Source organism: Jaculus jaculus, chromosome 1 (assembly GCF_020740685.1).
Source record: "Jaculus jaculus isolate mJacJac1 chromosome 1, mJacJac1.mat.Y.cur, whole genome shotgun sequence".
Taxonomy (NCBI): domain Eukaryota; kingdom Metazoa; phylum Chordata; class Mammalia; order Rodentia; family Dipodidae; genus Jaculus; species Jaculus jaculus.
In genome coordinates this window covers 170,652,682-170,667,721 of record NC_059102.1, presented here as the reverse complement: position 1 = coordinate 170,667,721, position 15,040 = coordinate 170,652,682, and the positions used below count along the sequence as shown (strand labels likewise).

At 38.7% G+C, this 15,040-nt stretch overlaps 1 protein-coding gene across 1 annotated transcript; it reads left to right on the top strand.

Moving 5' to 3' along the window:
- Positions 1 to 759: 759 nt before the first annotated feature.
- Positions 760 to 1,707, top strand: LOC101598220 (olfactory receptor 5B12-like). The gene has a single exon (XM_004667595.2). The coding sequence runs from the start codon at positions 760 to 762 to the stop codon at positions 1,705 to 1,707; it is 948 nt and encodes a 315-aa protein (XP_004667652.2).
- Positions 1,708 to 15,040: the final 13,333 nt, after the last annotated feature.

Here is a 15,040-nt window from a genome sequence, read left to right as displayed (position 1 = left end):
GCAAAGATGCATGTGGCAGTAGGAAATTTCAAACAATAGCCTATCTGAAAAATAAAGGTCATGGCATAAAAAGAAGGCAGCTAAAATTTTGCTCTTACCTTTTAAACATGGTTGCTTTAGTTTTTGACATGCTGAAATTTTTCCAGATATTACTAAGAATATATCCAGAAGATCATGCAGTTTTCCATGTGATCCAATGTTTAAAAGGAACTATCCAAATAAAGACATTTACATAGTAAAGTATGTGACTCCAGAACCAGGTCCAAAACACTGCATAAATAAGGCTAGTATGAGCAGTGACGGAGGCTCTCTCAGAGAGGGGAGATGCATTTGATGGGATCTGTCAGCACTGCATGGCAAAGCATGACCACATATTTCTATACTGCACTTTCTGCTCATTAGGATTTCCATGAATATTTTAGAAGGTATCTCAAAGAAGGGTAACCAACTGGTGTGGATTGCTATAATCAAGATGGTAATACATCAGGCCACCTAGAATGAGGCCCAAATTTATAATATGATCACCTGTGGTAGCAAGTATGTCCAGTGCCTACCCATTTGTACTACGCCCCAGATGAATGACATCATACAGGGTTCCTCTACTTGGCACATAGTCCATCTTCTTCCATAATGATCAGGACACATACATGTGAAAAACACAACTTTGTAGCGTATCAAATCTCATGGTAGTGGTGAGTTGACATAATTTTTCATTTTCATTTCATTCCTCTCATCCTAGGTACCCATCATAATTCCCAAATGATGCTGTTGGAGAATATTTCAGAGACAAGTGAATTTATTCTTGTGGGTTTAACGGACACCCCCGAGCTGCAAGTCCCTTTATTTATAATCTTTGCTCTCATTTACATCATCACTCTGGTTGGGAACCTTGGGATGATCACATTGATTCTGCTGGACTCTCGGCTCCACATTCCCATGTACTTCTTCCTGAGTCACCTCTCCCTGGTGGACTGTGTTTATGCCTCTGCTGTCACTCCTAAGGTGGTGGTGGGGTTTCTCACAGGGGACAAGGTCATTTCCTACAACGCATGTGCTGCCCAGATGTTCTTCTTTGCGGCCTTTGCCACTATTGAAAGTTTCCTCCTGGCCTCCATGGCCTTTGACCGCCATGCAGCAGTGTGTAAGCCCCTGCATTACACCACCACCATGACAAGCACCACGTGTGTGCTACTTGTTGCTGGATCCTACATGTGTGGACTCCTGCAATCTTCTATCCATGTTGTCTTCACTTTCCATCTCTCCTTCTGTCATTCTAATATGATTAATCACTTTTTCTGTGACATTCCCCCACTTCTGGCTCTGTCTTGTTCTGATATCTACACAAATGAGATTGTGCTGTTCACACTGGCATCATTCAATGTTGCCTCTACACTCTTGGTTATCTTGAACTCCTACCTGCTTATTTTCATTGCTATCCTGAAGATGAGTTCAGCTGAGGGCAGGAAGAAGGCCTTCTCTACCTGTGCTTCTCACCTCACTGCAGTCTCCATTTTCTATGGAACAATCATCTTCATGTACCTCCAACCCAGCTCCAGTCACTCCATGGACACTGACAAGGTGGCTTCTGTGTTCTACACCATGGTCATCCCCATGCTGAATCCTCTGGTCTACAGCCTGAGGAACAAGGAAGTCAAAAGTACATTTCAGAAAGTTGTTGGAAAAACAGTCTTAACTAGGATTGGATGATTAATTGCAAGTTGTTTGAAAACTATGTAACACTTCCATTGGAGTTTTATTTTCTAAGAATATTTTAATTTGAATTTTATAGTATCTCTAATTTCTCTGAAGTGCTATTTTGTACTTAAAGCTTCTTCTATTCATCGTTTTAGAATCTGATTAGGTTAGAGAAAAGTTTGAATGTCTTTTCCCAGAAATAAGATGGTGATTTAACTTTAAAACTAGGTTTAATGATAAATCCTAATGAGTCCCACACTGTAGGTGTAATGTTCTATCGTGCAGCTATTTCCTCCAACTTAAACATTACCTCCTGAAGGCAGGAGTGTGGCTTGAAAGACCTAGGAGTTAAATAAAACTGATAAGGGTCAGACAACTCTGAAAACTTTCAAGGGCTCAGGATGCTCAGAAAGTTCTCAGAGTCATAAGGTGCCTCTCCATGGTGAGAAGGCTTCTCCAGCTGAGCTTCTGCCAGTTACTTTGGGAGCTTATATGAGCCGTTATGTATGCTGGGGTAGACTTTCAAGGGATATAGTTGCTTTGTTTCCCTCATGCTCCTAACCCCTAAACCATTCTCTAGTGATGGATCCCAGTAAATTCACTGGTTCACTAAACTAGACGGGTGAAATTGCTTGCTCTGCAACCAGTACATTATTTGGGGTGAGTAGAGTTTTGTTCACATCTTCTAAAAATTTCACACAATAAGTACATTGAAAATAAATCTCATAAGTACATGATACCAGTTACATATTTTTTTTAGTGTATGTATGTGTATTGTATTTGTATGGATATTCATCTGTGTGTGAGCAAATACATGGGTGTGCAGGCATGTGTATACACATGCATGCGAAGGCTGCAGGTTGGCCTGGGGTGTCCTCTTTAATTGCTCTCCATATAATTTTCTCCACATTACTTCAATGAGAGGCAGAATCTCTCACTGAATCTAGAGCACATGAATTTGGCTAGAATTGCTAGCCAGGGAGACCTAGGGATTTATCTGCACACCTCTCCAGCACTAGGATTAAAATTGCTTTTACCACCATTCTCAGCTTTAATGAGGGTATTGCAGATAAGAACTCAATTCCTGGGCTGGAGAGATGGCTTAGCGGTTAAGCGCTTGCCTGTGAAGCCTAAGGACCCTGGTTCGAGGCTCGGTTCCCCAGGTCCCATGTTAGCCAGATGCACAAGGGGGTGCACGTGTCTGGAGTTCGTTTGCAGAGGCTGGAAGCCCTGGCGCGCCCATTCTCTTTCTCTTCCTCTATCTGTCTTTCTCTCTGTGTCTGTCGCTCTCAAATAAATAAATAAATAAAAATTAAAAAAAAAGAACTCAATTCCTTATTTTCATGTGGCAAGCACTTTACCCACTTACACATCTCCCATATTCTCATTTAAATTTTTTGATCTCTTGAGCTAGGGTCTTGCTGTAACCCAGGCTGACCTGGGATTCACTATGCAGTCTTAGGGTGACCTTGAACTCACAGTGATCCTCCTGCCTCAGCCTCTTGAGTGCTGTAATTAAAGATGTACACCACCATGCCTGGCTATCCTCAATTCTCAAAATTCCAAGGCACTCCACTATTTTTGTTACAGCATAAATCCATAGTTATTAGACATTAGAGCTCATAAAAATAAGTTGTCTTTGCATGGATTTATGTTTCCTCCTATGATTTAGAGGTATTACCCGTAGTACCAGAAATAATGATCTGACATAAGCCTGGTGTTAACATTTGTTAAATAACACTTGTTTTCTTCTCTTACATACCCAATACAGATCAGAGATGGAGATTGTAGAGTATATGGGTACTAGCTGTTCTCTAACCACTTGAATCCTGGCTATTTTTGTCCCATATTTCTTACCTATGAATTATTGTGTCCATCTATAAGACAATACTATTCAGGTTGTTCCTTGCCTAGATAGTGGTGGTGGCTGTGCATTGTGTATCTTCTTCAGGCTAATCTGTCTGGGAGCTCATGGAGAATCTAAACCTCAGGCTACCTTCAATTAGCCTTTTAATTTATTTTTTCATCTGTTCTTTCTTTGGGTGGAGATTGTTTGGTTGCTTTACAGGTCATTTCTTTTTGTTTTACATGTAGATATTCTTTGAGTTTGGATGGTTTTGAGTCTTCCTTTATGGGCATATCCCTGAAAATAGAACCTTATCATCAACCATGACCACAAAAGTAAAGTAGCACCATAGGAGACAGTTATCTCTGTAATGCTAATATGAACTCTTACAATTTGTTTCTTTGGATCAGATACACTGCATTGGAGAGCTTTCTATCAAGATATCAAATATATGTGGAAACAAACTTATAAAGTACAAAATAGAATATAATTAATAAAAGAAACACAAAAGTTAAGTTAACGTAACCCTTCAAAAATCATGAATTGGGCTGGAGAGATGGCTTAGTGGTTAAGACATTTGTCTGTAAAGACTAAGACCTTATGTTCAACTCTCCAGATCCCACCTAAGCCAGATGCACAAAGGTGAGGCAAGTGCAAGACAGCCCATGCCACTAGGTGACACAGCATCTGGAGTTTGATTTCAGTGGCTAAGGCCCTGGGGTGTCAATTCTCTCTCTCTCTCTTTCTCTCTGTCTCTCTCTCATTTTTTTTCTAAAATAAAATTAAAAACAAACAAGCAACACAAAATTGAATCCTACAGTAATGATATCAATCAAACTGAGTTAGATAAAATTCCAATCACAATTCAAAAGAATGATATGTGTGTTCAAAGTAATGAAAGGAATGAAAGTGTAAGACAGACCTCCGAAGGGATTTCCAAACAACAGAGGAAAGCAGCTAAATTATATAAGGAGGTTGACATAAGATAAGAGCAAAGAAATACAACCACTAAAGAAAACCCAACCTGAAATACTGGAAATGAAAAGTACAGTAAACCAAATAAAACACTCCATAGACAGCTGCACCAACACAGTGGGTCAAGGAGCAGACAGAATGTCTGAGCTAGAGGAGAAGCTAGAAGATTTGGAACATTGCAACAATGAGAATGATGAATCAATATGAAGGTATGAGAGGTAATTTTGAGCCTTTCAGAACACTATGAAGAGATAGAATCTGAGAATTATGTGTTCAAGAGAAAGAGAATTTCAACATGAGGGTATAGCATTTTCAACAAAATCATACAAGTTAGCAAAATTAGAAAAGGCGACTAGAACATTACACAGACAAGATTAGAAAGGAACCCTTCCACAACATATTATATTAAATGAGCGTATCTACATATCAAAGAAAATCTATTAAAGTAGCAAGAGAATTGCACCTAGTCATCTGCAAAGGCAAGACAATCAAAATAACATATTTCTCAACAGAAGCTTTATAAAAATTTTATTTATTTTGAGAAAGAGAGAAAAAGAAGGAGAGAGAGAGAATCCACTGCGAACTCCAGACACATCCACCCGCTTGTGTGCATGTGCAACATTGTGTGCTTGCATCACTCTGTCTGGCTTACATGGGACCTGGAGATTCAAGCATGAATTCTTAGACTTCACAGGCAAATGCCTTAATCACTAAGCCATCTCTCCAGCCCCAACAGAAGCTTTTAAATGTAGAATAGCTTGGGTGATGTATTTGAAGTTCTGAATGATAAATGTCAACCCAGATTACTAAATCCACAAGGATACCTGTCATAATTGAAGGAGAAATTAGAACTATCTGTAATTTAAAAAAACAGCCTAAATGAATATATCACCAAGAAGTCAGCTTCTTAGAACACACTTGATAAAATCCTCTGGGCTGAAGAGAAGGAAAATCACAGGAAAAAATAAAACATGCTTGAATAATAATGTACTGAGGACTGGAAAAACACCAAGTGCTACAAAATCAACAATAATGACAAGAATTAATACACACACTTTTAAATGATCAATTTGAATAGCAAGGGCCTCCATTCCCCAATCAAATGACACAGACTATCAGAATAAAAATGTCAAGAGCCTTCTTTTTATTGCCTCCAAGAAACACACCTTTTTTTTCTGTAACAAGATTAAAAACATGGAAAATGATATTATAAGCAAATGGACTTTGAAACAAGCAAGTGTTTCAGCTCTAATATCTGACAGGCTAAACTTATAACCAACATTAGTCTAAAGACATAAAGAAGGTCATTTTATACTGAATAATGAAACAACCTAATAAGGAAATATTACAATTCTAAAAATATATGCACCAAACATGTATGTACTCAATTGTATTAAACAGACACTTTTAGATGTAAAATCACAGATTAGCCCATACACAATAGTAATGGGTAACTTCAACATTCCGCCAATTGATAGGTCATCCCAGCAAGGTATAACCATACAAGCAGCTGGATTAAATGGCTTCAAAGAACAAATGGACCTTAACAGCAATTTATAGAATATTCCACCCAAATTCTACAGAATGCACAATTTTTTTCAGCAGCACATGGAACTTTCTCTAAAATAGATCATCTATCAGAACACTCATAAAATCTTAACAAATAAAAGAAAATTGCAACAATTCAGTGTTTTCTATTTAACGGCAAGAAAAACTATAATCATCATAATAAAGTCAGTCTTAAGAGGGAAATTTATAAAAGTTTTAAGTGACTATTATCCAAAATTATAGGGGTAAAAATTTTTAAGTATACCTTAAGACCTTAGAAAAAGAATAATAAGCCAAAATAATAATTGATAGACCAAAGGAAATAATGAAGATCAAGCAAAAATTAATGCAATAGTAAAAAAATGTACAGAGAACCAATTATAAACAAAGCTACTTCTTGAAAGAATAAACAAGATTGACAAACCTTTGGTGACATTAAACCCAATGGAGAGAAGACCCAAATTTATAATAAAGTGAGAGATGGAAAGGGAATCATTAGAACAAATGCAAATTAATTCATAAAATTGTAAGAACTTACTTTAAAACCATACACTGTATTAAATTAGAAAATCTAAAAGAAATGGAGGAATTTCTGGATATATATGTCATATTTAAGGAGAAAGAGGAGGAAGACAGCTTTGTGTAGGTTCGTCAGCCAGAGACAATGCCCAAAGTGAGACTAAGGAGATGCCAATCCACCTGCCCTGGCAAAACTAGAACTTGTGTCTGATCCAGTCTTACCCAAGATGTCCACAAGCAATTCTCCAGCAATATCACCCTCTACTTACTCCCCAGTCTAACACACTTGTGTGGACTGGCCCCCTCTGAGTTAGTCCCTTGAATCCACTAACCAATCAGGTACCTCCCTCACACACCTGAGTCTGATGACAAGGTCCAGCCTAGATGTATATGGGCGGTAACAGGACTTGCCATTTGTGTATGACCTTCTCTGTCCCATCTCGGCCTGTTCTGTCCTAAGGTGTTTTCACCTGAACACCACTGTGTAAGTCCCTCTCCTACTCAGTGTGGGGGGGGTCTCTTCTTATTGGCCTGGGTAATGTCCTACTTGCTCCTTACACGCATTTTGTTTCCTGATGCTTTCTCACTCTGCTGCATGTGTGATCTCTCCTTAAGCCTTGGGACCCGCATGTGATTGGTTGTAGAGGTGAAGGGCTTGTCCTCTCAGGCACTGCTTGCCATGTGTGTATACTTGTATTTCTTCTGAATCCTTGGGCCTGGGCTTCTCCCATTTTTTTGCCTCCCATGTTCTGTCCATGGGTTTCTCTCCTGGAGATTTCCCTTTCTTTCCATTTTCCCATCTCCCTTTCCAGCTGGGCAAGGAGAGGGATTTCTTTCTGGATTGAGTCTTTCTAGCCTTCCGCTGGATACCAATTCTCCCTAAATAAACATTATAATTCAAAATTTGCCATTCTCAGAGTCTGTTTTCTCATTTTTTTTTTTTTTTTGTTAAAATGGAGATGAACTCAAAGCTGAGGTTCACAGGCCTTGGGATATCCCTGAACCTCCAACTCTCATATCATTATCAAATTAATGAGATAAAATCTCCCAACTTTAAAAATGTCTAGGCCCAAGCAGTTTCACTGGTTAATCTTATGAGACCTTCAATGAACTAACACCTATGCTTCTCAAATTATTTCATAAAATACAAAAGGAACGAAAACTGTCAAACTCTGTTTATGAAGCCAGTATTACCCTAAGTACTTGCAGACAGAATGCAGAAACGCATCAAAAAGATCATTCATTCAGAATAAGTGGATTTTGTTTCAGAAATACAAGGATGGTTAACATGAAAATCAATAAATGTAACAAGCCATATAAATGGACTCAAGAAAAATATCAAATGATCATATCAATAAGTGTAGGAAAAGTATTTAATAAAAACCCAACATGATAAAAGTCCTGTAGAAATTGGGAATAGAAGGAACTTATCTCAGCATAATAAAGCTTATATATGACAAGCCAATATTAGCATAGCCAATATTATAATAAATGGGGAAAATTTGATGCATTTCCATTAAAATTAGTAACAAGACAAAGGTGCCAACTTTCTCCACTCATACAGTACAGTATCATAAAAGTCTTAGCTACAGCAGTAAGGCATGAGACACAAATAAAAGGGATATAAATAGGAAAGGAAGAAGTCAAATTCTCTATTTGCAGAAAATTAAAATACCTTGAAATAAATATTATCAAAGAGGAGAAAGTCCTCTTCAATGAAAACTCAAAACAGTCAAGAGAGAAGTTGACAAATTCACAAGGAAATAAAAAGATATTCTATGTTCATGCATTGGAAGAATCAATATTGTGGAAATGGATATCTTACCAAAAGAAATGTACAGATTTATTGTAATGCCCATCAAAATTCAGTGGTCAGGCTAAAGATATGGCTTTGTGGTTCACATGCTTGCTGGCAAAACCTAAGGACCCATGTTATATTCCCCACTACCCACATAAGCCGGATGCTGCAATGTTAGGATTTCCAATTGCAGGTTTTTCCACTTCTTCCATTAAGTATATTTAAAAGATTTTACTATATTATTATTACTATAAGTGAAACTGATTTCTTGTCAGAATTATAAATTGTTAATAAACAGAAAAGCAATTGTGTTTTTTGTGTCCATTTGTACCTAGGTTAATATTCATCCCACATGTATATTTTTTGGTAATATATGCTTTCACACTTCTTATATCAATTAGATACATTTTTCTTTTTAAAAATTTTATTTATTTATTTACTTATTTTAGTTTTAAATTTTTTTTTATTTATTTGCAATCAAAGAAAGAAAGAGAACTCCAGATGCATGTGCCTCTTGTGCATCTGGCTTATGTGGGTCCTGGGGAATCAAACCTGGGTCCTTTGCTTAGCAGGCAAATGCCTTAAACATTAAGCCATTTTTCTAGCCCTCAATGAGATATTCTTTATTTTTCTTTTGTTTCCTTATTTGAATTTAAAAGAAATTTGTGTTTATTTTATTTATTTGAGAGTGACAGACAGAGAAAGAGGCAGATAGAGAGAAAGAGAGAGAGAATGGGCGTGGCAGAGCTTCCAGGCACTGCAAAGGAACTCCAGATGCTTGCTTCCCTTTATGCATCTGGCTAACGTGGGTCCTGGGGAATCGAGCCTCAAACTGGGGTCCTAGGCTTCATAGGCAAGCACTTAACCAGTAAGCCATCTCTCCAGCCCTCCTTATTTGATTTTTTATGGATATATTTGCTCCATAATTTATGAATATCTTTTTTTTAAGTTTTTTGTTTATTTTTATTTATTTGAGAGTGACAGAGAAAGGGGCAAATAGAGAGAAAGAGAGAGATAAATGGGCACGCCAGGGCCTCCAGTCATTGCAAACGACTCCAGAGGCATGTGCCCCCTTGTGCATGTGGGTAACGTGGGTCCTGGGGAATCGAGCCTCAAACTGAGGTCCTTAGGCTCCACAGGCAAGCGTTTAACCACTAAGGCCTCTCCTCAGCCCATAATTTATGAATATCTTAAGCATGCCTATTTTTCTTTATTGTGTGTTGCTATTCGTTGTATGCAAGTGTGCACATCTAATGTGTGCACAGGCTCACAATCTTTGTGAACAAGTATGGAAGTCAGATGAGTTTGTCCTTTATTACTTTTCTCTCTTAGTTCTCTGTGACATAATTTGTTATGAAACTTGGCGCTCACTGTCTCGAGTTTAGACTGGCTGACCAGTGAGCCCTAGCTGTCACCCTGTCTCCACACCACTCAGCCCTGGGGTTAAGGCATGAGTGTCTGTGACTGGCTTTTTATTTTTGTTTTTTAATTTTAATTTTTATTAATTAGAAATATTTTGTGTGGGACAAATGCTATGCTGGTCCCATTTCCCTCTTCCTTGCCTCATTCCTGCTGAAGACCCTCCTCAGTGGGATTACAGGTATTAACCGCGGAGTTATGTGTTACAAGTTGTGAGTGCAGCAGTCACTGTGGGTGGGGGTGGCAGTGAGGGGTGGAGGGTGGGGGGATGCCTCCGAATACTCCTTCCCACCCTGTGGCTCTTACAGTCTTTCAGCCCCCTCTTTTACAGTGTTTTCTGAGCCTTGGTGGGTGTGTTGCAAGTCTATTTTACTGTTGAGCTGTCAACAATTTCTGGTATTCTGCTTTGAAATGTTTTGAGTGCACTCAGTGTCTAGAGCCATCTCCATGGTACAGACTCTCATACTTAACTCACCAGGTCCTCCATGATTTTACCTTGCGTCTGGCTGATGTGTAGGAGGTCACTCATCTAATGATAGAGAGTCAGCTGCCATTTCTTGTCTTGTTAATGGATTTTGGTTTTCCATGTGTTTTTATTTATTTTATTTTATTTATTTTGAGCTAGGATCTTACTCTAGCCCAGGCTGACCTGGAACTTAGTCTGTAGTTCCAAGCTGGCCTTGAACTTACAGTGATCCTCCAACCTCTGCCTCCTGAGTGCTAGGATTAAAGGTATGTGCCACCACACCCATCCGTCCCATGCCTGGCTTTTCATGTGGATTTTGGGAATGGAACTCAGTGCCTCATGTCGAACAGCAAGCCGTCTTACCCTCTGAGCTGTCTCCCTAAGAATGTGGATTTTAATGTTTGTGTATTGTATTGTGATTTATTTTCTATTTGTGTGCTTTATATTGAGTGTTCTTCACTTTGTTTATTGAATTCTTGGCTATGTTTCATGGAAAAGATGCTTTCATAATTAATATACTCACTGGAGAGCTCCTCTCATAATGATGTAGGTGGTTTTATTACTACATGACAAACCATTTCTGTTAATTGGTATTTCAGTTTTAATAGATAAAATTCCTGATATTCATAGATAGTACATTGATGAATCATAATTTTAGTATGGATGTTTTTTTTTAAATTTTTTTTTTATTTGAGAGTGACAGACACAGAGAGAAAGACAAATAGAGAGAGAGAGAGAGAGAGAGAGAGAGAGAGAGAGAGAATGGGCGTGCCAGGGCTTCCAGCCTCTGCAAACCAACTCCAGGTGTGTGTGCCCCCTTGTGCATCTGGCTATCGTGGGACCTGGGGAACTGAGCCTCGAACCGGGGTCCTTAGGCTTCACAGGCAAGCACTTAACCGCTAAGCCATCTCTCCAGCCCTTAGTATGGATGTTTTATTTTAGAAACTAGACAACTCATTTTCTGTCCATTAATAAAGACTAGATATGGTGAGAAACCATATCCTGAATAGAGATTTAAATATTTTCATTTGAAAGACAGAGAAAGAGGCACACAGAAAAGTGTATATAAGTGTGCCAGGGCCTCCTGCCACTGCAAACATGCACCAAGCAATGTGCCACTTTGTGTACCTGGCTTCACGTGGGCACTGGGGAATAAAACCTAGGCCATCAGGCTTTGCAAGAAAATGCCTTTAACTATGGTGCTGTTTCTCAAGTCCTAAGAGATTTAATTTATTTACCTGTAGTCATGGAAAGAATTGCACCAGCCAGCACAACATATTCACTGCACATGTTTCTTCCCTGTGTCCCCAGGAGCACTGCTATCCATGCTCCAAAACTTTGGTGTACTTATAGAGCCCAGGGTGTCACAGGTTCATCTCTCACCATTGGGGATTCCTGAATATTCTGAGCCAAACTATTTGTAAATTTTTGAGCCAAGATATGTGTTTTTAAATATATACATGCCATATATATACATACACATACACATATATATACATATATATATATGGTTCAGAGCAGTGGAAGTTTTATGTGAATGCTTTATTATTTAGTCCTGCAGATCAAAAATATGATATATTTGTTTTAAATTTCTATTGATTATGAATTTTGTTGTATCAATTATTAGGTTTTGGTCCTATTCCCGTAACGTTATATTCCTTTGCTTCAATCCACTGAAATAGTGAACCATGAAATGCTTATGTAACTGAAGGTGCAATGTTGAATATCTTTTAACCTGTGAGCTGACAAAACCAAACAAAACAGATGACCATAAAATGTCCTTGAACTCCAGGAAAGTTTCCAGTAGGAGATGCATGGATCTGTCTCTAGCTCTGCAGTTAAAAATCCAATAGCATGAAGAAATACAGAGAAAAGTTGCATAAGCTCTTCAGTGAGAATAGGGCAAAGAGATGGCATGGTCCAATGTGCACAACAGATCAAGGATTTTACTAATGTTTCAAGTGTAGCATCTCAATAAATGTCATCCTCCCTCTATAGTATAAAATAGCATGCAGCCAAAGCACACAGTGTCTTCATTCAGCAATAGGGTTTTACTATCCATTTCTGGAATGCATCCAATAACAGTGGCAATAGTTTTTATCATTTGGGATTGCCACTGCACCCTCTCTGACAAATAACTCTTAGGGAGGTAGTATACCTTTGGCATTGGGATTTTTGCTTAATAACCTGAAAGCTTTATGGAATGCCCCTTTCTGTCTATGCAAGATATTTTCCTTTCAATTCTTCTATTTTTTTTTTTCAAGGTAGGGTCTCACTCTAGCCCAGGCTAACCTGGAATTCACTATGGAGTCTCAGGGTGGCCTTGAACTCACAGAGACCTCTGCCTCCCCAGTGCTGGGATTAAAGGCATGTGCCACCACACCCGTCTCCTTTCAATTCTTTAACTGCTGTATTTATTGCCCCTAGATACTTTTAAAAATCTGAATGACACCCAGAGTTTAACACTATATCATTTATATCAGGAAGCCTTTCTACAGAGTAGGCAGAACCTATGAAAGCTTACTACTGTCCATTCCAGATAGGTACCTGCTGGTCTAAGGAGTCAGCAGGCTTAGAGGGTACTACAGAAGAACACTAGTAAGGTTCAGCACATCGTGAATGTTTCCATTGCTTCCATCAAGTGTTTTCCCAAAAGAGCACTGTTGGGGATGACAGCACGATTGACAGACACTACCTCATGTGGCCTTCCTTTACACACAGAAAACTTCCATGGGCTATTCCACTTCATTACTCTGTGGTGCTTCCATGGGTCTGCCTTGCATCTTCTCACCTCAGAGGGACTTGGTGGGCCCATTTAAGCTTCAATGTAAGGCCAAGAGGATGTGAGGCTGTTCACCAGACTGCTTAGCCTGTCCTTCATTTTGATTTCTTCCACTGCCTTGATGTGTATATGGCCTGGAACTAAGACTGAATCTTGCTGTTGTCTCCTCCTCAGACTAGGACAGCAATAATTTTTAGCCTCAGAATTTTTTTTTTTTTAATTGCTACCACCATCACCAAGAAGGCACTCTACCACACAACACATGCAAAAGGTTGGCTATGCTTGGATTTCCCCTGCCTCCTGCCGACCTACAGTTTTCCTACCCTTAGCCTCAGTTGCATAACTTGCTACACATAGCTAGGACCATGCACTTGCTCATCCAAATCCCATTTTTGCTTCTTCCATGCTCCACGTTGAACACCAAATTTTACATGAAACCGGTTTTATTTATTTATTTTTTCATGTGCAGACACAAACATACATCTATTTACTCCATACAGGGCACAGACAACAGATCAAACCATGCTTGGATTGCACCAAAACCAATTTGGTGCAGGAACAAGTTTATTGGGGTTCCTTACAGAACAGGGTGAAGAGGCGCTTACAGGAGCGATTGCTGACTCAAAGGCAGCTGCCTCACTGAAATGCGAATCTCAGCAAGACTCACAGGCAGCGTGACAGGTGAGACAGTCTTCCAAAGCAGTGGGTTACCCTCTACAGAACCTGAGGGAGGGTCGAGGAACCTTTTCTCTTGACTTGTTGGCTTCCTCAGTCTGTTGAGCCTCTCACCTCCCCCACCAAGAAAGGAACGTTTCAATTCAGAGAAAACTGTCACACAACACTAGTCAGAATCTGGCCCTCAACAGTTGTTCACTGTTTATGTAACCTTGCAGACTGGTGCTGTGACCTTATAAGTTTCAGTTTTTCTCAGACTTAATTGCTTGAGTCTCTTGAACATTCTTCATGCTTCAAAGGCAATATTTCAGTTCAGAGGAATTTGCTATGCAACAATCACCAGGATCCACTGAGTGATCACCAATATTATTGCACCCATTTGAAGCATGCCTGAAGGAACTTTCCCTCACTGTTGATCATTTATCATATTATATTTGTCTTATGTCTTATTAGAACTCAAAGTACTAGCTAGTAATTAAGGAGACCCATATATCACTTTTACCCTGTTTAATGCTTCAGTTTCAAGAAATAACCAAAACATAAATATGCCAATTTATTTAAAAACTCCAGATTCATGTTTGATGGGAGATATGGGAGATATTGCTGACTAACATAGGTCTTAGGGCTAAAGTGTGATTTAGAACTCAGGTAAAGAAGAGATATATGGATGTATTTTGGGATAAGTCCTTGACTGAAGTTTTCCTGGAACTCTAAAATTCAGGGACAAAATTGGTTTAGACAATATGAAATTCCTGTGTGTTGAAACTCATCCTTAGGATCTCCTGAACTTAAGATCTGAGAATGTGTAACTAATGGGTGACTTACTATATGTAAAGCTATTTTTAGATATAATTCTAGGCTTCTGCATTCTTACAATCTCAAAATGATTCGAGATACTAATATGTGAGAACTGCTGCTTTAGTTATGTATGAGACTCATGTATTTTGAGATCTAAAAATTGAAGCTATAACAGGTATTAGACTCATGTGAGGGACAAAGGAAGGCCTTCTCTATAAAAGCATCACACTCACCATTGTTTATAGGTCTGCAAAGCATTTCATACCAACCATAGGAGATATATGCAAATCTAAGAGTATCAAGCAATATGGCCTTGATTTTTGTAATTACATTGCAGCTCTATTCTGATAGAAAGATTCAAAATCTCCTTTAAGTGTCATATTCCCATAGGAAGAAGACAGAACTTTCACAAGTAAAACTATTGCTGAAAGAAACTAAAAAGACAAGAAATACCTACAAGTATCTTTGGACAATGGAAGCTCAAAGGAAAGTTTCACACAGCTTAAAAACATTTTGTAA